General features: G+C 47.4%; 1 protein-coding gene across 4 annotated transcripts in view; it reads right to left on the bottom strand.

Annotated features, from left to right (window-relative positions):
* Nucleotides 1-1,680: 1,680 nt before the first annotated feature.
* znf827 (zinc finger protein 827) overlaps nt 1,681-24,385 on the bottom strand; it is a 38,434-nt gene continuing 15,729 nt past the window's right edge. Inside the window, exons 3-15 of one of the 4 annotated variants that reach the window (XM_088373603.1) lie at nt 22,890-23,062; nt 22,294-22,786; nt 17,083-17,352; nt 10,744-10,995; nt 9,756-9,810; nt 9,567-9,667; nt 8,780-8,917; nt 8,030-8,207; nt 7,454-7,620; nt 6,283-6,495; nt 6,044-6,221; nt 4,983-5,035; nt 4,710-4,857 (exon numbers count right to left, since the gene is read on the bottom strand). In XM_088373603.1, coding sequence (XP_088229729.1) covers nt 4,987-5,035; nt 6,044-6,221; nt 6,283-6,495; nt 7,454-7,620; nt 8,030-8,207; nt 8,780-8,917; nt 9,567-9,667; nt 9,756-9,810; nt 10,744-10,995; nt 17,083-17,352; nt 22,294-22,786; nt 22,890-23,062 — 2,267 coding nt within the window. In that variant the 3' untranslated portion in view covers nt 4,710-4,857; nt 4,983-4,986. Of the gene's footprint in view, nt 4,858-4,982; nt 5,036-6,034; nt 6,222-6,282; nt 6,496-7,453; nt 7,621-8,029; nt 8,208-8,779; nt 8,918-9,566; nt 9,668-9,755; nt 9,811-10,743; nt 10,996-17,082; nt 17,353-22,293; nt 22,787-22,889; nt 23,063-24,385 lie in introns of all 4 variants that reach the window. The other 3 variants (XR_015857997.1, XM_088373601.1, XM_088373602.1) reach the window with 3 other exon arrangements.

Consider the following 24,385-nt stretch of genomic DNA (forward strand, 5'->3'; position numbering starts at 1 on the left):
CTAATAAAGTGGCCTGTTATTAGGTACACTTGAAAATGGCGGTGTACCTAATGGAGTGTCCGTGTGGTTCCCTCGTTAAGCGCACCTGCGTGAAAACTTTTAGCCACTTTCACGTTCAAAAGGAGCTAAAAGTTTTCACGCACCTGCACTTAACGAGGGTCATTTGGAAAACATATTGGAACGCGGCCCCGAGGACTAGAGCTTGACACCTGTGACCTTTGACCATGATATGTCCCTAATAAAGTGGCCTGTTATTAGGTACACTTGAAAATGGCAGTGTACCTAATGGAGTGTCCGTGTGGTTCGCTCGTTAAGCGCACCTGCGTGAAAACTTTTAGCCACTTTCACGTTCAAAAGGAGCTAAAAGTTTTCACGCACCTGCACTTAACGAGGGTCATTTGGAGAACATATTGGAACGCGGCCCCGAGGACTAGAGCTTGACACCTGTGACCTTTGACCATGATATGTCCCTAATAAAGTGGCCTGTTATTAGGTACACTTGAAAATGGCAGTGTACCTAATGGAGTGTCCGTGTGGTTCGCTCGTTAAGCGCACCTGCGTGAAAACTTTTAGCCACTTTCACGTTCAAAAGGAGCTAAAAGTTTTCACGCACCTGCACTTAACGAGGGTCATTTGGGAAACATATTGGAACGCGGCCCGAGGACTAGAGCTTGACACCTGTGACTTTTGACCATGATATTTCCCTAATAAAGTGGCCTGTTATTAGGTACACTTGAAAATGGCAGTGTACCTAATGGAGTGTCCGTGTGGTCCGCTCGTTAAGCGCACCTGCGTGAAAACTTTTAGCCACTTTCACGTTCAAAAGGAGCTAAAAGTTTTCACGCACCTGCACTTAACGAGGGTCATTTGGAAAACATATTGGAACGCGGCCCGAGGACTAGAGCTTGACACCTGTGACTTTTGACCATGATATTTCCCTAATAAAGTGGCCTGTTATTAGGTACACTTGAAAATGGCAGTGTACCTAATGGAGTGTCCGTGTGGTCCGCTCGTTAAGCGCACCTGCGTGAAAACTTTTAGCCACTTTTACGTTCAAAAGGAGCTAAAAGTTTTCACGCACCTGCACTTAACGAGGGTCATTTGGAAAACATATTGGAACGCGGCCCGAGGACTAGAGCTTGACACCTGTGACTTTTGACCATGATATTTCCCTAATAAAGTGGCCTGTTATTAGGTACACTTGAAAATGGCAGTGTACCTAATGGAGTGTCCGTGTGGTTCGCTCGTTAAGCGCACCTGCGTGAAAACTTTTAGCCACTTTCACGTTCAAAAGGAGCTAAAAGTTTTCACGCACCTGCACTTAACGAGGGTCATTTGGAAAACATATTGGAACGCGGCCCCAGGACTAGAGCTTGACACCTGGGACCTTTGACCATGATATGTCCCTAATAAAGTGGCCTGTTATTAGGTACACTTGAAAATGGCAGTGTACCTAATGGAGTGTCCGTGTGGTTCCCTCGTTAAGCGCACCTGCGTGAAAACTTTTAGCCACTTTCACGTTCAAAAGGAGCTAAAAGTTTTCACGCACCTGCACTTAACGAGGGTCATTTGGAAAACATATTGGAAGCTCTGACCATGATTTTTGATTATTTGATTTATAAAAACCATGACTGTAGGATGTCAAGAAAGTGTGGTAAAACAAAAGACAAGACAATAGGACAATATTTGATGTAAGCTTTACTTTGAAATCCTGTTACATTTAGATCCGGCATGTTGAACATAAAAAGAATACCAAAGAAAACAAATACAAAAAAAAAGTACAAATGATCTATTTACCAGTTATCGTCACAACCCTGTACAGCCTTAACCATGGAGTAATAATAATAATAATAATAATCAGGTATAAAAAAAAAAGCTTTGTACAGCATATACCAATTGTTACCAAAGCAGATGCGGTGGGCTGAGCCTTTTTTTTTGTCTCGATCGTAAAAACGCTGCTAACCAAGAAGATGCTAACTCGGGGACTGAATGTTGAGATGTCATGCTAACAGCAGGGGAGTGCAAAGTAAGCAAACCAAAATTGATGAGGCAATGCTCAAAGAAATACTTATTATTATTATTACTGTGTTTTTTTTAAGGGGGGGGGGCTTGACTGAATTGCAACTAGCGGCTAAAAATAAATGACACTGATAGAAAGTTGGCAAAACAAAACAGGACGTGACGGATTGCATCCTAACATCACGTCCTGCGGCTACGTACGTTTTGGTCGAAAACATTTCTCTCGTCCAATCTGGCATAATTTAAAGTAGAAAATAAAGCAAAACAAACGATTGAAAATGGACAAAAAAAGGAAGAGGAGGATGATTCCCTTTACAGACAAGGGATCGAGGCTTTGAAGGCCACATGATGATGTCCAGTAAAAAACATGTAGCTCCATATTTTAAGATATTTGGGGATTTTTTTCTCCTTTTGAATTTAGAACTTTTGCCCATTAAAAAAATTGCTGATAGCTTTTATCAATTTTTGAAAACATCTATTTTTTTAGTATGTTAATGATCAAATTTAGAAAAAAAAAAAGCTAAACCAAAACTGTATGTAACTACAAGAACATCACAAAATGTGGAGATACATGTTTTCACTCAGCAATGAGTAACTTAACTGCTAAAGCTTTTCAAAAAAATCAAATTGAATTTTTAAATAAAAAGCTCTGCCGCCCTATTCTAGTCAGAACACGTCTATCGAGTCTCATTGTGAAATAAAAGTGCAGCGTTGTGCAAAAGAAACAAAACCCACAAATTTAGCCTGGGGTCCCTTTTAGCTCCCAGGATGAGCTTTTCTGTGACTCTGATTCACACAGTTTAATGATAGTATCCGCATGGGCGGAGCTTAATGGTGTCTTGATTGACTTGTTTTCCTTGCAAGCACGTTTGAAGCTTTTTAAGTGCTTTTTTTCTTAGACGTGTTAACGAATGTAAGTGCAAAGTTGATCTTTTAAGGGATGGGGCGTATTTGTGACTATAAGTGGTAGGCATGATAGTCGATTACAGTTTACAACAGTTCAGACATCCTTTCCTGATAGCCTTCGCTGTGTTCAGACTTGCTTACAAATTCAGGTTTTGTCACTGCGTACCAATACAAAATTGAAGGTCCTTGGTTTACAACGGTTGCACCATAGGATGTTTGGAGGCACGCTTGCTTAGTGGCGTACTTAATATTTATCATTTGAAGCTTTTACGTTCTGATCGAGGCAGAAATAGAGTGCGATACTTGACTGTGATGTCAGCTCATCCCTATCTATCATTATTATGGCATTGCAACAGGAGTTCAGAACACTTGAAAAAAAAAAAAAAGACAAGATTGTTAAATTCTGATTGAATTATGCCCATCCCGTAGTTAGTGTGTCTGCTGGAACTGGATCTGCGGATGTTAGTAAAAATGTATTCCATGACAAAGGCTCAGTAAAAAGAAACAGAAAAAAACATAAAAAGTAAAAAAAAGGCATTTTCCATCTGTTTACCAGCCCGTCCGTCCCTGTTCACACTTTTTTTTACATCAACAAAAATACATTCATTCAAGTCATTTTGGAACTTTTTTTTTTTCTAGTTATTTAGCTTCTTTTTTGTACATAAAAATTACAAAAGCTTCAAAAAGCACCATTTGAATCGGCTCTGCGGCGACCAACCAAACTCCAGCCGGCCGCCTCTGCTAACCCGTTAGCACGGTATAGATAATTTTATCGTTGGGGATCGGGTTAGTGCAAAAATGATCTTCAATCGGGATGTCAAATTTTTCGTTTTCATTCTCGTAGCTTAGCAGAAAAAAGAAGTGACGTCAGGCAGCAGCTAAGCACAACATGGTTTGACCATCGTACAAAAGAAAATGAAAAAAAATTAAAAAAGATGGACCAGGGGCTACAAAACTATGTACAAGATTGATAAATAAGTGCGCGGTTTGAGGCGTTTGCTTTGGAAACGAGCCTTTGTCCGTTTCATTGGTTCCGTCTGTGTTGCACCCCACCAAAAACTCAATGTCAGCTTCCTAAGCTAGCTTGAAACACAGAAAGAGGCATGCTATCTCGATGCAGCTTGAAAAACGAGCTGGAGCTAAGCGCTCGTCCAAAATCAAATTCAATCAACTTGGGAGAAGAAGAAGAAAAAAAAAAAGCAGCTTTTGGATATAAATGTTTTTTTTTCTGTTAGCATGTACAACTCTTAGAAATGTTTGTGGTGGTCTGATTGAAAAGAAAAGGCAAGTCAAACAGTCTCAGCCCTCTCCGTGAGTCCCAGGTAGGCCATGAAGGAGTGTTTGTGGGAGGCTGGAGAGGGGGCGACGGCGGGGAGGGGCGGGGGGTGGAATGTGAAACTGTGGGTGAACAGGGTGGTGAGGGGGATCAGGTGCGCCCGCTCGCAGTTCCTGTACGGGTCCGTGTCGCCGCCCGACGGGGGCCGGGCAAGGCGAGGCCCGCCGCCGAGGGTGCGGGTCAAGGCGACGGAGCGCAGCGCCCGGGACGCGGCGAGTCGGCCCGGTGTCTGCCGGCCCGCCCCGCCGCCTCCTTCCTCCGCTGGGGGGGCGGGCGGTGCGTGCTTGAGCCTCTTGTGCAGATTGAGGTTGTCCTTGCGCTTGCAGCGGTACGGACAGCGGTCGCAGTGGAACGGCCGCTCGCCCGTGTGCACGCGCACGTGCTCGATGAGCTTGTTGGCCGTCTTGGACAGGTAGCCGCAGCGCTCGCAGCGGTAGTGGTTGCCCAGGCGGTGGGCGCGCGCGTGGGCCTCCAGGGAGAGGCGGTCGGGCCACAGTCCCTGGCAGATGCGACAGCGGTGCTCCGTCTGGAGGTGCGTCTTCAGGTGGCACTCCATGGCCGCCGGACGACCGCTGGAGTAGATGCAGAAGGGGCACCTGCAAGAAAGGGGGGAGGGATGGCACACGAGAACAGTTGAAGGCGGCGCGACCACCGGAGACGTCGACGGAAATCGATAGTGATGGACAGGAGGGGCGTGGGTGAGGAATGTAGCGGCACTTACATTTTTAAATAGCACCTTTCATCTGCTCTGGGCCCCAAAGCGCCTCACAAACCCTGCAGAACAGAATCACAGGGTTTTTCCCGCGTATGAAATTTAGAGGCAGCCATCTCCGCCTACTTTCAGTCCGCCTCCGGTTCGAAAACAGAACATATCTTACGATTTGATCGAACTGGCACTAAATTGGGTTGTCATTTTTAACTGCAGGTGGGAGCTGCTCCAAAGAAGACCGCCAAGAGCAAGATGACGATGATGAAGATAGAGGAAAATTGCAATAAAAAGAAGACAGTGAAAAAGATCATTTATATGAAAAAAATAAAGCCTTGCTATACATGGTCATTTAAAAAAAAAAAAAAAAAGCTGTACTTTTTTTTTTCTTCTTTCAAATAAAAACCTTACCACAGAGTTTTTATTTTTTAATAAGAAGAATTGCTATACATGGCGTTTTTTAAAAAATAAATAAATAAAAAGCATTGCCTTACACGGAGTGCCCTGAGGCAACCCACACTGGAATGGGAAGATTCCACACAGGAAGGCCACAACCAGAATCAAACCCACAACCTCAGTGCTGGGAGGTAGACCTGCAAACCAGTCGACCACTATTCCGCCGCTATCCATTGTTATTTTAAAAGCCTTACTATACATGGGAATTTGTTTTAAAAGCCTGTTATATGGTCATTAAAAAAAAACCAAAAAAAACATTGCGTTAGCATTCAAAAGCTCTCTTAACGATCCCTTCCATAGTAGGTCAACATATTGGTATGGTAACACATTGTTCCCACTTGTCGAGGCAGAATTTTAGCACGGATTAGATGGCGCAATGGTTAGAGCAGATAGTTCATAAGAGTCCCTAATTAAATACTGAGTGTCATTATCCTGTGGGCTCCCCCTACTGGTGTAAAGCATCATTGACATGTTTGTACTGCACACGATTGTGAATAGCAATTAGCATTGATGCTAGCTTTGTAGCTTTGTTCATGAGTTCAAACGTGTGCGTGATGAGTGAGGGAGGGGGGAGGACGGGCGGAGTTTAGGAAAGGTGTGACTGTACTTGCTTTCCTTACTTGAGTCCTCCGGTGGGGACGCTGTGACACTTCTTGTGCTCCAGCAGTTGCTCGGGCGTCTTCAGGAACTTGTGGCACACGTCGCACTCGAACATGCGGGTGATGAGGTGGATCTGCAGGTGGCGCTCATACATGCTGCGCGTCTTGCACACAAACGTGCAGAACACACACTCGAAGCCTGAGCACAGCGACGTCAAAGTTAGCGAGTGTGACCGCTGACAATTCAGACTTTCTTTTACCTTTATCGGATTTGTCCTCCGAGCCCGAGCGGCTCCCGGAGCTGGATTGGCTGCCGGCGGAAGAGGGCGGGGCTAGGAGACTTTTGAGTTCTTCGCCGCCGCTGCCGCCGTGCGTGAGGTCGCCGCCCTCCGAGCTGTTAAGCGAGTCGCTGAGCGCCGAGAGGGAGGACGACGTGCTCTTGGTTTCGCTCAGGGGACTCCTCGAGTTCAGGCCTGGAAGAGATGACAAAGTCAAATCAGAAAACTTAGCAACAAAGATGCTGATGATTTGGAGTCGTCAGATGGTACCAAAATGAGCCCTGCAAAATATGCGACTTGGCTCAATAAAGGTTGGGAAGGCTGCAGTAGGCGAGGATAAAAAAAAAAAAAAACTGTCATTGTGCTGAGCGTTTTATCGTAGCACGCACAACGTCGTTGTCATCCGACAGCGACCCGTAGCCATAACCTCACATTTATCCGTTATGTAGACACACACACACACATGCACATCTGTGATTGAGGCCCCCGCTTTGCTGGCAGACCAATCAAGAAGCAGCATGCTATTATCGATCCACATCTTTCATTCACCAGGAAGCGAGAGCGAGGGAATTAGAAGTGCGGGGGGGAGGCGCGGAGGAACAGAGAGGGTCACGGCCAAAGATGGCGGAGGCGCGCCTCAACAAAGGGTTTTTGCCAAAGACGTCAGACATGGGGAAGTGGTCCGCCTTCCCCGCTGAGTCGGGTGGCGTACGCTCCAGTTTGGACTCGGCGGGGGATCGAGCTCCTTGAACTGCAGACGCGGTGCTGAGTTCGGCCGTTCTGATCCACGCACGTAGGCGACGTGGCGCTAACGACTAGAAGGGGGCGTGAAAATCAAGATTTGCACTTTGTATTGTCTCCGTCGCTGCACGTCCAGATGGATTGTGATTTCAAAACTGGACAGATGGGCCGAGTCATTAGTATATATATTTAAAAAATATAAATATTTTTTAATTATTTATTATTTTATATATAAGAAATAGTTACCACTCATGTTTTATTGTCCAAAATCGTCTATTTCATATCCTCTGTATGGATTTTGAATTGCACAGCGCCACCTAGCGCCACCAAAAGAGCTGTTTTTGTCGACAGTGGCAAAATCACCCGACAGACAGTTTTGAAGTTTGGGGTACAGGATTTGAAATAGATGTACCTGCGTGGCCGGTGCTTATGTGACTCTTCATGTCGCCTTCCTCCATGCACACAAAGTCGCAGACGCTGCAGCAGAGCGAGAACATCCACTGCTCCTTGTCCACATGGAGCGACATGTGGCCCACGAACTGGGCGTTGAGCTCCGTCTGGAAGCCGCAAACGTGGCAGCTGCGAGAGAAGAGCGAGAGGGAGACGCCACGTGTCAAGCCAAGCCAGCGCGCATTTGCTAAGTGGCACAGCTTGGCTTCTTTTTGAGAGCTTCCATGCAGATCAGGCCAACGATGGATTCGGCAGAAATCACTTCACTTGGAAAAAGCCAGTCACGACACCTGCCTTTATGCTAAGCTACGCTTATGTCTCTTGGAAGTAGATAAGTGAGCAGAACGTGTACCGATGGCTAAATTATTTTACTCCTGACAAATCGAGCACTTTATTCATTGGTTTACAGCCAGATCATAAGGATTAAGATCTTTTCGTTTGAATGTTTTGGGCCAAATTTTGCACAGCGTCTTCCAACAAAGCACTCAATTTTCTATAATTTATTGTTAAATAAATCAAGAGACCTATTGATGATCACCTGTAATAGTAGGCGCAGTTCTTGCGCTCGGCGCCGTCGTTGACGGCGGCGACGGCGCTGACGATCTGCTCGGCGTCCGTGTTGACCAGCTTGACGGAGTGGATGGTCAGGTGCTGATTGAGGTTGGCCCTGCACTTGGCGGCGTAGGGGCACAGATGACACTTGTACTTCCTCTCCTCTGCCGCGACAACATACACAAAACCTTGTGTCATGGATTAACATAGCGGCAGGCGCATGATTGCTTTGTTGAAGCACGGACACACTCCATTTGCCCGAAGGACCCCAAGCCAGGCAACCTTTATGTCGCCGGGAGACCAAAAAGACCACCACGGTGACATATGCCCCGACTTCTGCTCTCTGCGGTGTGGCCAAGCTGCTCGCAGCCAACACACTCAGATGGTGTGTGTGTGTCCAATTGTGTCGGAGGGCATTCTCGACACGGGTCTCAATTTGTGCTTTCTTTGATTAGGAGCGCTAAGCTAACCCGCTTTTAAAGTGAAATTCGGCAAGCGCGACGAGAAGACGCAACGACTGGTGGATTTGGGAAGTGAAGAATTCCGGCGTGTGTGGACGCATCCTTCAAGGAGGTAATGAGACTAATGACGGTTGTAATCTCTTTAAAGGTAGGCTAATCTAGTCTAGTCACCCTCATTTACCGATGTGCGTGTGCGTGTGAATAAACCGTGATGCAAACGGGATAATTTAAACGTTTCTGACTATTTCGGCGCGCTGAAACGTTCTCTTGTTTACCTGTGTGTAGGGCAAGGTGGCGCGATAACGTCTGTTGCCTCCCAAAGACTTTGCCGCACACGGGGCACGGGTAGAGCTGCTCGTTGAGCCGCCACTTGGCGATGCCGTTGCCCGGTTCGCCGTCTTCCTTTTCCGAGTCTACGACACATACAAAAGGACTGATGCCACCCTGCAACGAGCGTGATTTTTATGACCGTAATATTTGTGTATCTTTCAGGAATTTGGTTTGCAATTTCAAAAAAGATTTTTTTTTATATGTATATTTTCCCCCACTGGCGCCAAGTGTTCAATAGCAGCCAGACACTATTTGATACAATGTAGCATTTTTATTAAAAAATGTACGCGGTAAGACAAGTGGAATGAGGAAGCGCCAGTGTGTTCACACAAAGAGCTGATAACGACTTAAAAGAGGAGTGGAGTTAAGGGGAGCGAGCGGCACAAGTTCAAACGCACAAGGGAAAATGTGTGTGTGTGTGTGTAGGGGGGGGTTGAATTAACTTTCAGGCCACTCTTTGACACCCAGGAGCCAATCAGATTTCCATTAACTGGCAGAGGGACAGGTAAAGCTGGCACAGGCTAATTAACCTCTGGACCGCCGGCAGTCACAGGAACGGAGACCGGGGGCGACGCCCCGGGCGAGGGGGGGCACGGAGCCCAAAGGCTCGTTTGAGATCTAAGCGGCGAGCTGGAGCTTGACACAGTGTTGTTAATTGAGATGTGTGTGTGTGTGGAAATGCCTTTGTCTTTTCCTGTGTTTTGTGTGTGTAATGGTGTCTGTGTGTGGTACCGTTGAAAGGCGGCCGGGTGGAGGAGCCGGCCTCTGCGGGGGAGGAGCTTTTGGAGCGCGAGTTGAAGGGTGATTGTCGAAAGCACTCGTCCAAGAACGGACTGGAAAAGACGTGGAGGAGACCAAAGCGGCGTTTTACAGCAAGCACATTTTTTCTTTTGGGTTGTGTTTTTCCAGTCATCGACTCACCTGTTAATTCCCACCATGTTGCCGTCTTTGTGGTTGTTGGCTTTGCTCACTTTTTCTGAAAAATGAAAACGAGCACATTTAAGAAGGTTACGCATGACGATGATCGGGCTAATTTGTCGAGGGAAAAGAAGCCACCACACGTGCCACTTTCAAGGAGACTAGGAGCATCTCCAAATGCGGCCTAGCGTACCGCCCACCCCACCCTCGCCGACCTTGCCACCGACGCATCTCTGAGGTCTTACCGCTGCGGGTAATTCATATTGATTGCTCATTGTGTGACAGCCTTGCAGCAAGACCCCCGCACCCACCCTGCACCATTTCCCTTTGCAGCCAGATCCTCCTTTGTGGCGGTCGTCGCAGTTTGCCAGGCCCCAGAGATGCCCCGGCCTCCCTGGGTGGCACTGCCCCCCCACCCCACCCCACCCAGTTTTGTCACACCGCTCGCCAAGGACAGAGGTCTCCTTTTCACGTTGCCATGGCGATGCGGCACGGGAGAAATGTAAAGGCGGCAGGGAGGGAGAGAGGGCGGGCGGGCGGGCGGCGCAGGGATGGGGAAGTGTGTGCAGCCAAGTGTGCTTGAGCCGCCATGTCTGAAAACGAGTCAAGGGAGACAGAATGAGAGGAGAAGAAGCGAAGGATCGGTGCGGACATTTGTACATGCCCGCCGGAGAGCGTGTAAAGGTGGGCGTGTATGCAAGACCACGCGCGTGGATATTGTGGAAAGGAGTCCGGCCAGATGGAGAAATACAAACAAGTCAGCTGAGGGGGCCACTTGTGACTTTGGACATGATGGAAACGGAAGGAAAGGCCCATTTTAGTGACTGATGTCCAAGTTTATCAAGACTCAATGTCAGCCGTGTGGTCATACGTGGCGTCCTTGACTTTACGACGGCGCCGCCAAAGGACGGAAATGGAAGGTTTTACAGCTCACGCACACACACACACAGACAGACAGACAGACAGCCGTCCTTGGTTACTCAAAACACACCTGACAATTTGAAGAGGAGCTCGGAGGCCATTTTGACCGAGATGTCTTGGGAGAACAGGTCCTTTTGGGGGTGCGCCAAATGCTCCGGGGGCTCGGTCTTCTCGCGTGGCCCTAAAGTGCCGAAAGGCAGCAGGTGAGCAGGGGGAGGAGCGGGCGGGGGAACGGGCGACGAGACTTCGGCAGGGGCCGGGTCCACCTCCATGGGCTCCGCTTTGACCTTCACCTTCTGGAAGTGGCCATCTTTGTTGTTCTCTGTGCGGGAAGAAGACATTTGCTATTCAGGCTTTAAGCACAAAATTCCGTTGCACAACTAGCGATGCTAACCGTTAGCACGTCAGTGGCATCAAACAGCTTGACACCTCTTATTTTTGATGAGTTCAATATTCGCCAAACCGCTTTTGAAACTGTGGTGACTCAAACAAGACTCATCTTTTGTCAAATGATGAATGCGTACAGCAGATAGCTGTCCACCTCCAGTTTGGTAACATCTGCATTAAGACCACAACACACAGCAGCTGTCTTTAAATAGTTTCAAGTCCCTACCGACTCGCATTTAACCTCGCTCGGCGAGTCAGTCGGCTGGGACATTCCTAACAGATGCCACATCTCCCTTAACTATTTTTAGCGTGCCTGCTTCTCGTCACCTTTTCAAGTGGACTCGCTCAGCCAATCAACCCCGTTTGCGCTCAGTCAAGCTAATCGTTGACGTCACGGCTATCATAAACATTTTGGCCGCCGGGTTCACGCCGAGTGTTTTGCTATTTGGCGTCGGCGGTCCCCCGACAGCTCTGAGCCGCCCTCTTCCCGTCAGACGGCGGCGTGACCTCCCGGTGGCCTCTTGCCCCAATAAACGCACAGCGCCACGCTAAATGGCTAAGCCCGGCTATTTGGATTGCTCCTTGGATTTCCTTTTTTTTTTAAGCTCATTCATCCTCTGGAAAAATCTCCCGCAGGAGCAGGTTTGATTTACTTCTGCTGATACGATTGACAGAGCAGAGAGAGAAGTTCGGACATACGCAAGGAATCTGTACGATGAATCACATTGTTGTTACGCAGGAGTACTAATGTGTGAATATTGCGATGATCATTTGGGTGAAGGCCAAAAAAGCTTCCGCACATTTGATGGCAATTAATTTTGATAGGGTGAATTGGATTTGGTGGCAAACAGATTGCAACAGTTAAACGTGTTAATGAATACACGCCGTGCTTTTTAATTACGTTCTTTTCTGATGGTTTGAGGTTCCTATAGGTCATGAAATGTTTGCCTATAGCAGGATTGTATACAAACATTTTTGTCAATATAGTACTTTAAGTAAAATTTTGTACAAAAACAAGCATCTTTTTTAGCATCGTTAAACTTCACAATTTTTTCAGATTTCCAACTGTAATTTAAAAAAATCTATATTTTTCCAAAATTAATTTGTAAATTTTTGTTTGTAAAGACATTAATATCTCCAAATATCTGAGCCATTTTATTGTATATTTTGTAAATTTCCAATTATTTTTAAAATAATTTAAAAACGACCATCTAATGTAAAATTCTGTAAAACTGAAACGACAACTCTCTAACCAATCTGTGCTTAGGCCATAACAAAGCTATAAAGCAACCTATAAAAAAAAAAATTACATTTTTATGCTGGCATCAAACAAACAAAGGCACAAAGAACCCTTGTGGGGTTCATAAAAGTCCAGGTGTCAGTTTGATTAGAGAGCAGGACAAAGAGAAGAGCCACAGACAAGCATCAAACCCCTCTAATCCCTTAATCAGGTGGTCGTGTTGGTGTAGGAGATGCGGCGGTGGGAGGGGGCGGTGCAGGCTTTAAGGGGGCATGAGGGGTCAACCAGGGGACGCTTGAGCATCCGTCACTGGATCGCCACCCTTAACAACTAGGAGGGGGGGAAAAAAAACCAACGCGCTAAATGTCACGGCCGTGAACTCCCACACTTGGCTGACACAAACATGTTTAGCGGCGTTACCCGGCGATGGCACGGCGCGGGTGGGAGCTATCTGCTGGGGAATACCCGTATTCCACTTGTCATCACGTAAAACGAAAAAATATGGCTTCACTCCTACGCCCATGACACTTTTTCCGCTGCCATAAAAAGAAGTCCATTGTAAATTACAGTCTAACCCCCAAAATGGTACAATTCGGAAAAATAGGAACTCGAATTTCTACATGGCACTTTTTGCTTAGTTCAAGTGAGAGACTCACCTTCGCTTTTATAACACGCACAGGAGTTACAGAGTTGTAAAACATCACTTTTCTGTCCCTTTTGTTAAAGTCAAGTGTTGGAATATTTTAGCGAGAATGCTATAAAATATTGCTAGTCTTCCGAGAGACGAGACTAATTGCAACAGCACGTTATGAAGCTTTTAAAAAGCAAGAAAAGTGCTCCCGTCGGGACTGCTAAACATCCCTCGCATAAAAATCTGTTTAATTAATGCGACATAATTTCTGGCCTTTTTTGTCGTCCTTGATTTTGAAGCCACTTGATGCTTTTCTTCGTCCTTTAACCTGTAAACGAGTCCAAGCATTTTCTAGTGTGAAGGTCGTTGAATGAATTTGGAAAAAGGGGGGGGAAAAAAAACATGTAATATACAAAATTCTGATAGCAATTAATAAACGATTGATGTAAATAAAAAAAATACTCTATACGGAATAAATAATAAAATAAATAATAAATTAAAAATAACTTGAGGTCACCTAATGGAAGACAGAAATTAATTACTAATTTTTCTGTTATTATTTCTGTCTTATATTGAATATATTAATGTGTAAAAAAAACAACAACATAAATCTTTACTAATTGGTTTTGGTTCGGTTGCGGACAGTCTGCTGTGCTTCCACTATCAAGTACGAAAAATGAAAAGTTTATAGAACTGTAGGTGGAAACGCAAGTTAAAATAAAAAAAAAAAGAAAAGGCCCCATTTAATATATTACACATAAATTAGGAATAAATTACCAGCCATTTGTGGTGAAACTAAGTCAGAAAGCGCCGGAGGTTATTATGTTTTGAAGCGATAAACTCTTGACTTGCCATGTCAACAACAAGAGCGCACGTACACTGACGGCAAAACAAAGTCACGGCATTAATAACCAAAATCCGTATCGGCCCAATTTGACGCCTCGGTATGAAAACCGGGTCGGCGTAGGAGTAGACGGAAGGCTAAAGAGAGGGGAAACATTGTCTAGCGGTGCCAGAAAAAGAACACCTGGGGGTAGCGGAGGGGGAGACGGCTCGATTCAAAGTGACAACCCCCTCCTCTACTTGGTACATCCGAGTCTACCCCTGTCCTTGCTCTGTTATTCCGCATCCCTCCCTCCCTCCCCCACAAGCACATCTCCTTCCTCCACTCTTCTCTTCTCTCCAACCTGCTCCTCAGACATGGGGTGAAGAGTTCACGCTGCTTCAAAGGGCTGCAGTATGGAGACGGCGTGTCATGTGGGAGTCTGTAGACTTCACACGCATCTGCCGCAGCTAACATTGATCGCCGGGCGAAGCGGCCCGCTCCGAGCTTGCGCCCGACCATAAACATAAGTCACCAAATAAGGTCAAAGCGACAAAAAAAAAATGATAGAGAGGGGAAAAAGGGCAGGGGGGAGGGGGCGGGACTTCAGAGATAAGGGGGACAGTATGGGGGTCAGTGAACGGCCACACACTGAAGGGGGCACGGCGAGGACAGCCGCCCGAAGCTAAGCGCAGCTTTCGCGAGACGCCAGATTACGTCATTGTTGACGATTGACACAGACGGATGATTACATCGCGTCGCGTGTGAATCATTAAAAAAAAAAAAAGAGGATAAAGTACGTCTGAATGTGCAGGCAAGTCAACGGTACTCGAAGTTCCTCAATGCTCGGACTGGCTTTTAATTTGCCCGCTAACGAGCGCCGGTTAAAAATCCTCAGAAGACGACGCGCCCGGTTCCTAAGAGGCGAGCGCAACGTGTGATGTCACAGCGATGGCACGTGACGGCTGTTACCCGCATTGATGCCACTTATCTGGGGCGTACACCAGCCTTGCCCCGCAAACACCCGTGCCCATCTGCTGGCACGCTTTTAGCCGTCGGCGGCGGGGACTGTTTAGCCCGGCATAATTAGCCCCCAGACACTGCCAGTCTGTTTTTTTTTTTTAAGCAGATGTGGAAGACTGCATGAACAATGTTTGATAGAAAAAAAAAAGCGAGGAGCGACGGATTGTAGGAAGATGAGAGCGAGACGGGGGGTAGAAGAAGTGACCTAGTTAAAAACGGGATGATGCAACTCACGTTACCGCACAATGTGCAGTAATGATGACAGCATGTCTTGATTGGAACCCCTGCTACTCTATCGCCGCTGATCTTTTGTGCCCACGCTTTTCAAGCTCTTGTGAATGACGCCGTTACGGCACAGACATGACCAAAGCCAGAAACCAGGTGGGCTGTGATTGGTCGTAACCTGAGCTGAACTGTGATGTCGTTTTCAGTCAACGGTGGTGGTAAAATGGCTGTGCCCTGAGATGGATCAAATAAAACTGGGAGGAACAGCTTCGAAGGACTAAAGGTTTTAAGGGGGAGGGGCCAAAACACAACGAGCGTGGATTTTGGAACATAACTCAGCGAGAAATGTGGAAGCGCTGTAACGATGACAACGTGGGCTGCATTGATTTCCCGCACACAGCTAAGACTAACCCCGCTCGGCCTCGCCTCCCCCTCCCCTCCCTCTCGATGTGATTTGCGTATTATGCATCCTTATTGCATTACGGCTGCGCTGCCGCTGACCTTTCCGCAGTGGACACAGAGAGGAGGCGATTGTGCGGACGCCCTTGAACCTCATGACTGTAATCACATGTGACTGTGAACGCGCTGACCTTTCCGTGGCCCCCTTTTCTCCTCATCCTCACCCCTCCCCCACCCACCCCGGGGTCACTCCAGGGTCCAGACTCTTGTCAAGGCTGTCACTCTTCCCCAATCCTCTCCGTCTCCTCTCCCCTCCGCCGCCCGTTGCCGTGGCAACCAGACACTGCGCTCCGAGGACAGAGACCGAAGCGTCGGATGAACGTTTCGATATCGCTCGCCTGACCCGGGTCAACCGAGCTGCGGCGTGGACAATCTGACACGAGAGGAAAATAACATGAAAGACACGTCGACGACATCATCACAAAGCGAGCCTAACTACCGCCGAAGGTGGTCAACAATTTACTTTTGAAGCTTACAGAAAGTCCGCCTCGCTTTTCTCACTCGCACCAGCGGAATACGAAGGTTGTCTGCTTGCAACATCTTATTACCGAGTTCATTATAAACATGCCGCCCGGAACGTTTGTATTTTATTCGGACGTTTTCCAAATACCAAACGGACGCTGAACTTAGCCTCTTTGGCACACGGTTGACATTTTTAAATTGCCTGAGAGTCACTTCGCAGCGGTAGACAAACAACGCACTCCAACTAGAGCCGACATTCGCGGCAGCTCATTTTGGATTAAAACAAGCGGCGGCCCGAGCGATTTAGCAATGACGCATCAGTGTCCGCAGGCGAAATCACTTTGCTCCATTAGCGCGTAACCGACAGGGGGGGGGGGAGTCTTGGTTGCGTTAAAACGAGCGTCTCATTTTCTAATTGTTGGCCTCGCTTAAGAAATGAAAGCAGTCGCAAGTACGTTTTTGTTTTTGGAGGTTGTCGGCAAAACGGTACAAACAATCTGGAACAGACCAGAAATCACACTAATTATATAATTCCGATTGTTTTGCTCTCAAGTGGTGTTTGTTTTTCACATCAGCGTGGGGGAAAAAAAAGCCAGAAACTTATTTTGTTCCTTACATTTATCTTTAAATTAATTGATTATTAGAATTGTCTGCATTTATCCGAATCTCAAAAAATGAGGAAAAAAAAAAAAAATCACAGAAAGAAGAAGAATGCCTTTTTGCCATTTTTTTTGTTAATGTGTTACTCAAGGACACACTCACCTACTCCGTGAGCCTTACAAAATGTTTCAGCCCGGCGGAGTACAACCAAGAATCGAACTTGCTGATCGGCCAAACTCGCGGAACACCACAGTAAAAAATATCAATAGTAGTGCGTGACCTGGAAGCGTCTCGACGAATTCTCTCGGTAAACGCGAGCGTTTAAAGGGATACCTCCACCGAGGAGGTCATGTTGTTGTCAGACCATTTATACACAAACTACTGGCCGGAGGTTGACGTGTGGGTCAAGGAGGATTTTGATCGTTTAACAAAGGACTGGAGATATTTTTTATTATGCTTGAAGCGAGCGAAAGACTGTAAAAGTAATAATCAAGTTCCAAGACCAAATGATGGGATGCCACAGTGGTGCTCAGGTCTTAACGCGGGTTTTTTATCCTACCTGATAACTTGATCAGCAACTCGGAGGCCACTTTCATGTTGATGTCTTGGCTCAATAAGCTGTTGGTAGCCGGGGGGCTCCCTTCCCTCGGTTTGAGGGACCCCGGACGTTCCGAAGCCGCCGACCCCGTGATTGCGTCCTGGCAGAATGTCCCGGGGAAGCTCGACGGGATTTGACACTGGGAGGCCGGTCTAGGACTCAAGGCTTCCTCGGTTTTGGGTTCTTCCTTCACGTGGAAGGGCGACTTCAGCGCCTCCCTCTGGTTGGCCGCTGCAGAGGATAAGAAGTTGTAAATCAGCAATCTGAATTGCGTACATTTTGAAATATTGAGTGAACATTTTTTTTATTTGTGTTTGAAAGTGGGAAGTCCAAGTTCTGGTTCTTCTGAATAGTTTTAGGGTTTTCTAGCTGAGAACATCTTCTGTGCTACTTAGGATTTAGGAAACTAATCCCCAACTGACAATATTGAGTTTGTTGACTTTATTCTCAACTTGCGGCCTCCTACGAGTCTGTGATCCGCTTCCATAGCGCCCATCCGCAAGCAACACCGATGCGAATCACGGCGGCGGCGTCGTCCTTATCTCGCAATCTCTGTAGGAGCTTCTGGAGAAAGCTGTCACACCGTCACCGCCGCTTTTCAGACAGAATCTGGGCCACATCTAATCCGCCTTTAGATGAATAATTAATAATTAGCCACGGAGCAACTTCTAATAGAAGTCCTCTTTGTATCGCACGTCGCATCTCATTACACAGAGCGGCTACAAGACAAGACAACTAGCTTCAAAATTTAGCGAACAATGTTTTCGTTCACACAGAATCCCTCTTCGGGGAACATCGCTCACCATCAGACACTTGTCTGTCCACCGGAGTAGGAATCTGGACCATCTCACCTAACATCTTTAACAACCAAAGGCCCGCCAACCCCTTCATCCCGCCTCATCCATCTGCGGCGACTCGGGGCCCCTCTGATTAATGGCCCTCATGCCATCGGGGTGGAGGGGTCAGCGAAAAAGGGGGGGACAGGTGCTGGTGTTCCAGGCCACCCGTACGGTGAGCGATGCCACACCATGGCAAGCTGGGATTGTGTGTGCGCTACATATGAGAGGAGCGAGCAAAAAGAGTGGGGGGGGGGGGCTGGTGGCATGGCGACCTTCAAGTTCACGGGCAGTGGCGTGGGGGTCACAGCCTGTACCAGCTGGAAATGTCACGTCGTCGGATGTCGGCGGACAGGCTAAGTATAACCTGGTCGGCACCTGGAAGGACGTCCTCTAATTAGAAGTGTGTCGGGCCATGTTGGATCAGACCCGGGGTACAGGACATTTGCACCCCCACTTTACAAAACACCTAAGAAAAAAAAAACATGAGCCCATACACACGCTCGGAGGAAAACTGAAGACAAATTAAAGGTGCAAGCAGAAACAAAGAGGCCATTGCTCCCATTCCATTTGTCACAGTGTACAGTATAGACCACTGGCATCAAACATATGGGACGGGGGCTGTTTTCCGGCCCCATCGATGAGATTTTGCGGACCTTTACTTGACACCAAAGTTGAATATTATTGCAGCTCCCCCACATTTTCTGTTAGCAAAGGATATCCTGAGAGCCCTTGCAGATAATAAAGACTATATGACTGTGAGTACTGTTAAATTTAATGTCTAAAAGAGTTGCTGCGCCGTTTGTATTCAAATATCAGTTTCTTAAAATTACTCAAGGAATTAATGGAGTAACCAATAGCATAATAAATTAGTTTGTGACTCCCCTAGTTGTGAAAGAAATATGCATTATGGGTCTTTTTTTCTTTTTTTTAACGATACTTTGCTGACTCAGTAACGGACTTGGTCATATTGCACTTCCTTACAGCTTCTTTCAAATTTTTAACACCCTTCGAACAAGCAACAATTCCATCCCGACAAAGCTGAGCTCACACTGCAGCCTTTTGTCTGTCGGAATCTCACCAACACAACACGGGGACGAGCGTCCAGTTTTTCTCGCATGTCATCTTGCGACTCGAGCCGAGAAGCAGAAGGAGGGCATGTTTCTTCGCGACTCGTCATCTCGAGTAAGATCTTTTTTTTTCCCTATGACTTTGAATGATGTAAAAACGATTTGATTCTTTACATTTTGCCATTTCTAAATGTTTCGATAAGGTATAGAAGTGCCGCTTATGTCGAGGCACCAAAGTAAACCAGACATTGATCCAAAATAACAGGACTCCAAATCACAGAAACACATCAAGGAGAAGCGCATCGAGTTTTTCCTCGCATGTCACCTTGCGAGGTGAGCCGAGAAGCATCTTTCCGGGTGACTGGCCATCTCCAGCTCCCGAGTCAGCTCCCTTTCTGCCGCCGCCGCGGCGCTATCAGTTTGTCTGCGTGTTATCACAGCCTTGTGACACCTGCCAGCGACGCTACATACATCGGCGTTCTTCTCGCCCGCGCCTCCCCTCCCCTCGGCCGCCTCTTGCTTTTCTCGCCTCGCGCCTCATCCGTCTAGCTGCCAGCCGCTTGTCCGCCGCGCCTCACCTCTCGCTCTGCGGCCAGGCCCGCCGTCAAATAACTTCATTAGCTTTCCACCTCTGTCACGCCGGCCTGCTCTCCCTCTGACAATTGGCTGCTGTTTTATACCGGTGGAGGAAGAAGAAGAAGGAGGAGGAAAAAAAAAAAAAAAAAGCGCAGGGCTGCGTCGGGCGGGTTTGAGAACCCAACAGGAGCTGACGGCGTGCAAGACGGCGGCGGACAGCGACGCTGATGGCTGCAGAGGAGATGTATGGACAAGAGAGGTCACGCTCAAAGGGCCTTCCTGTGCATGTGCACTCAGGTGGAAGAGGAAATGGGAAGGCTATTCAGATCCACCAACGTATTATATGGACAGCGACAAAGCAGACAAGGACTCCAAATATATCAAGTACAATGTCAGCAAGGACAGACTGTTTTCATTATATCAGTCGCACGCCCACTCCGTTGCACTCGCCCACTCCATTATGAATATTTGTCCAATGCGTTTTGACCTTTTTGTCGTCTCGCGTGCGACGCTTTTTAGGTCACCCAACAGACTTGAGCATTCCCAACCTCGTGATTAAACATGCCTTGACTTGCAAGTTTACTTTCATCGGTTCCATTAAATTTTCCGCAAAGGACTTTTCACGTGATTCAGACACTTTTTAACTATTTGAAATGGTGTGACAGAAAATTGACTGGTTTCTCTCCTTTAAGGTTTCAAGCTGTTCTTCACGTGGATGATTAGCTAAGGAGGTCAATTAACTGAATCGTTACTAGCAATTAGGTCCAAATTGATGATGTTCAAATACAAAGCTGCTTCTGTACTAGATGTGCAGGACGGTGTTAGTTTTCTGCCTGCGGTGCGAGGAGAGAATAATATGCACAGTATTCTCCGGGGGGGGGGGGGGGGCAACAATCATAAGAGCGACAACACCTCCCACAATGCCCCGCGTGGCAATTACTCACACCCAGCCAAGGTCGAGCTCACAGTGCCTATGTCAGAGCGGCTGAGGGGGGAGTGGGTGATGTCTGGAGGATGCCCACATGATTAGCTCTGGTCCACTGGGCACGGGGAAGGGAGGGGGGGGAGCGGCGTGGCTTTCATCTCCAAATCAAAATGTGGATCACGCCGGACGGCCGACGGCTGTGTCAGCATGCCGTCGTGCAAAATCAAAGTGGATCGCCGCAATGCTCAATAGAAAGTCCTCTCCAAAATATGCTGCTACTGTTTTTTCAAAATGGTGTCAGAAGTAGGATCCATGACACCCTCCCCCCTCCCAATATTATGTCATGGTTCAGGGGGAGTTCACTGGCTTGGGGGAAGTGGACGCAACTCCTCGTTTTAACATCTCTGGCTCGCTCAGATGTCACTTCATCTGTCTGGTCTTTATATCTTTCACCCGCCGCCTCCCTTGCTTGGCCTTGGGGGACCGAGGCGAGGCGGGGAACCGGGGGTGTAAAAAGTAGGAGGAATGAGCTACCCGTGAACACACTCAATCTGGCTTGCCAGGGAGAAGTGGAGTCCCGAGAGGAAGTCCCTCACCTTCCCTGCCCCCCCCCTTCGCTCCCACTGATATTTTAAAAAGATCTGAGCGCTTGCTTCTTCTACGTAGCCATTTTTTTGGACAAAAGAGATACTTTGTGATCAAAGGGGCGGTATTCATTAAAGTCCATAATCATTTGGACTTTACTTCATTTTTTATATCCGCCCACATTCACCTTGAATGACGGCCTCAACGTAAGATGTCCGCCGCCTGACACTGCGCTGACATTGGAAGAAGTCACCGCTGGCTCCTCCCTGGAGGAGCCCGGGCTTGATTGCGCAGTCTGGAAGTGAAGTGCAACTGCCATTTGGAGTCGGGGGCGCGGGGCGGAGTGGGGTGGGGGGCAGTTAGTTAACCGAGTCGTCCTAGTCCCCCCGGCGCATACTGGCTGGGTCACAGGATGGTGAGCCAAGGGCGCTAATCATTTCAAATTATAAATTCCTTTTTAATTATGAATTATGCATACATTTTTAATTAATCTAATGTTCCTGTTTTTTTTTTTTCCCGAAGATCTCAATCTAATTACGCAGCATTAAGCGCGAGATTGGCAGCCGTAGCCTCGACCTCGGCGCCGAACCTCACCTGACCTTTTCCCATCAATCTTGCTGACGTCTCTGAGTGGCTCTTTTTATACTCTGCAACACTACAAGATGCATCTAAACAGCATCGGGGGATAAACATTCCCAAAGAACGGCGTGTTTGTCAAGTTGGTACAAACTATCTTTGGTTCTTTTAAAATTCAATGGCAATAAAAAAAAAAAAAAAATCTCAACATGAATGGCAGCTGATTATGAAACGTGGAGTCCCAGATTAAACTATTTATATTTTTCACATAAGCCAGGGTTGAAAAGTTTAGGTTCTTTTCTTATGCTCAGATTGCATCTGAAACGGAGAATTCCCCGCTGGTCTCCTAACCTCCGCATGGCATGCTATGAATTTGTCTTCATGCAAAGAATGTTTCATGGTTCAGTGTGAAGGTCTTCAGAAAACAACGATAGATGCGAGTGGCATATCAACTCGGGTGTATTTTTTCAGATGGAGTGGAGCTTCACGACGCTCAACAATCACTCTGTGATTGAAATATTTGTCCACTGATGCTAATCAATTAGTTGTATGCTAACCTATGCTAACAATAATCCACCTGACAATACTCGTAACGCGTACTAACCTGATAGCTTCATAAGCAGGTCAGTGGCTGTCTTGGTGGTGATGTCCGGGCTGAAGAGGGAGGCCGTGGTTGGACCACTCGGGCTGGAGTGCACCCCGCCGCCTGCCCCCGGCAGGTCCAAGGAGTTGGCGCTGCTCCTAGGTCGCTCCCTGCCCATGCTAAACGGCGACAGGACAGACAGGTCCCTCTCCAGCGGCTCCTCCTTGACGTTGACGTGATTGGACGACGCCTCGCCCGTCGGGGACGACTGCAGCCGGGCGTCCGGATGCAGAGGGGACAGCCGGTTCCCCCTCGAGTCGGCTGGGCCGCCGGCGTCGCCCATCAGGGAGCCCTCGCCTTCGGTGTCGGTGGTGAGCTCCTCTTTCACCTTGACGTCGGTGCGGGGAAAGTGCTGGTGGCAGCGCATGTGGAGCTTCAGGCTGAAGTGACGGGAGGAAGTGAAGGGGCAGAGTTCGCACTGGAACGTCTCGCCCCGGTCTTGGTGCTGATGGACCTGGGAGAAGAAGCCCAGGTGTCAAATTACAAGATTATTATATTTACACGCGAGATCAGATTCGGAAATTTTCAGGCTTTATCGAATAGAGACGGCGACTCACCTTCATGTGGGACTTAAGATTGTCTTTGCGGGCGCAGCGGAAGGGACACAGCGGACATTGGTGGCTTTTCAAGCCGGTGTGGATGACCATGTGTCTCTTCCAGTAGCTCTTGCGCTTGATGACCAGACCGCACACAGGACACTGGAACGGTTTGCCGCCGTCTTCCGGAGAGCCTTGAGGGTAGAGACGCCGCGTTTAGAAGTGACATTTACAAAAGCCCAATTAAAAGCAGCTTTTTTATGTACTCTGTGATAATGCTGCAGCTTTGTTCCTGTTAAGAATATCAAATGGAAAGCCTTTTCAGCGTGAGGCAGGTTGGCAAGAAAATTGAACAAAGACCACTGCGGGAAATGTCAGCTGGAAACTTGAGGTGTTTATTATTATTTTTTTTAACGTCTCGATTATTGTTGTTGGCTTTATATCCGGCATCCATTACGGCTTAATTGGTCTTATTAGAAGGAGACATGATGGCATTACAAATTCTACGCTGGGGCTGTCAGGACGGCTTCATGAGTATTCCGGCCGTGTTCCTCGGTAAAAAACATCTGGTAATCAGTGTTTGGCGAAATGACTGCGCTCAGCCATTCATTGACCTGGAGGTGTAAAAGCTCGAGACTGCCTATTTGCAACAATAAATGGCCACCTGCAGCCAGAGCGGAGAGGCATGGCGGGATGGGGGCGGGGCGGGGGGACATTAAGCTTCTCGGGTGAAGCAAAAAAACAAAAGGTACCTCGAGACAGTCTAAGAATTCGATGCTAACCGAGCGAGCTAACGTAAGATGATCAAGCAAATGGTGTGGTATGCCAACTTTAGCGACGATTCACAAGACTAGTATGAAAGGCAGAGTACGAATAAAGAACCCAGAGTGACGTCATTGCACAATTACGCCTCGAGCGCATTGTTGATTAACACAAGTGCCTTGAAGGGCTTTTGCCGACAGCGGCCCGGGAGTTCGCCGTCTACCACCCGCACTTAAATTGTGTCTTAATAGCCACGCTTCAAAGCTATACGTCTGTGTACAATACATCATGTGCTAGTGTACAACCTTTTAAAGCACTCACTGGCGCAGCAACCGCCGCAGCCTTTGGAAAATGTACAGAATTAAATCAACGCCTCCGGGCCACAGTGAAAATGAGTATTTATTGCACGGGGTCATTTTTGATGGTGAAGGGCTTTTCCGTATGGCTCCGTTTAGCCCAGGCCATCACTTTGAATTGTGCCGTTGCGGAAATGCATATGCAAATGGTAGCACGTTAGCTTTATGGCGTTAAATCAATGAACAAACACCGGCTATTTGGTGTCGCTTTACGTGTGTCGTTTTCCATTTGTTGTTACACCTCAAATGTCTTCTATTAAAAATAATTAGGCAGCAGTCAGTCGACTTTTTGGTCTATTTTATATTTTTTTCTTGTAATAAAGAAAATGTTCCTTGAAGAATTTCTGAGCACTGAGTCATTAAATAGATGAATTTGGACATTTTGAGCCGGACATGTGA

This window comes from Syngnathus floridae, chromosome 4, assembly GCF_059516105.1.
Source record: "Syngnathus floridae isolate MCC-2025c chromosome 4, RoL_Sflo_1.0, whole genome shotgun sequence".
NCBI lineage: Eukaryota > Metazoa > Chordata > Actinopteri > Syngnathiformes > Syngnathidae > Syngnathus > Syngnathus floridae.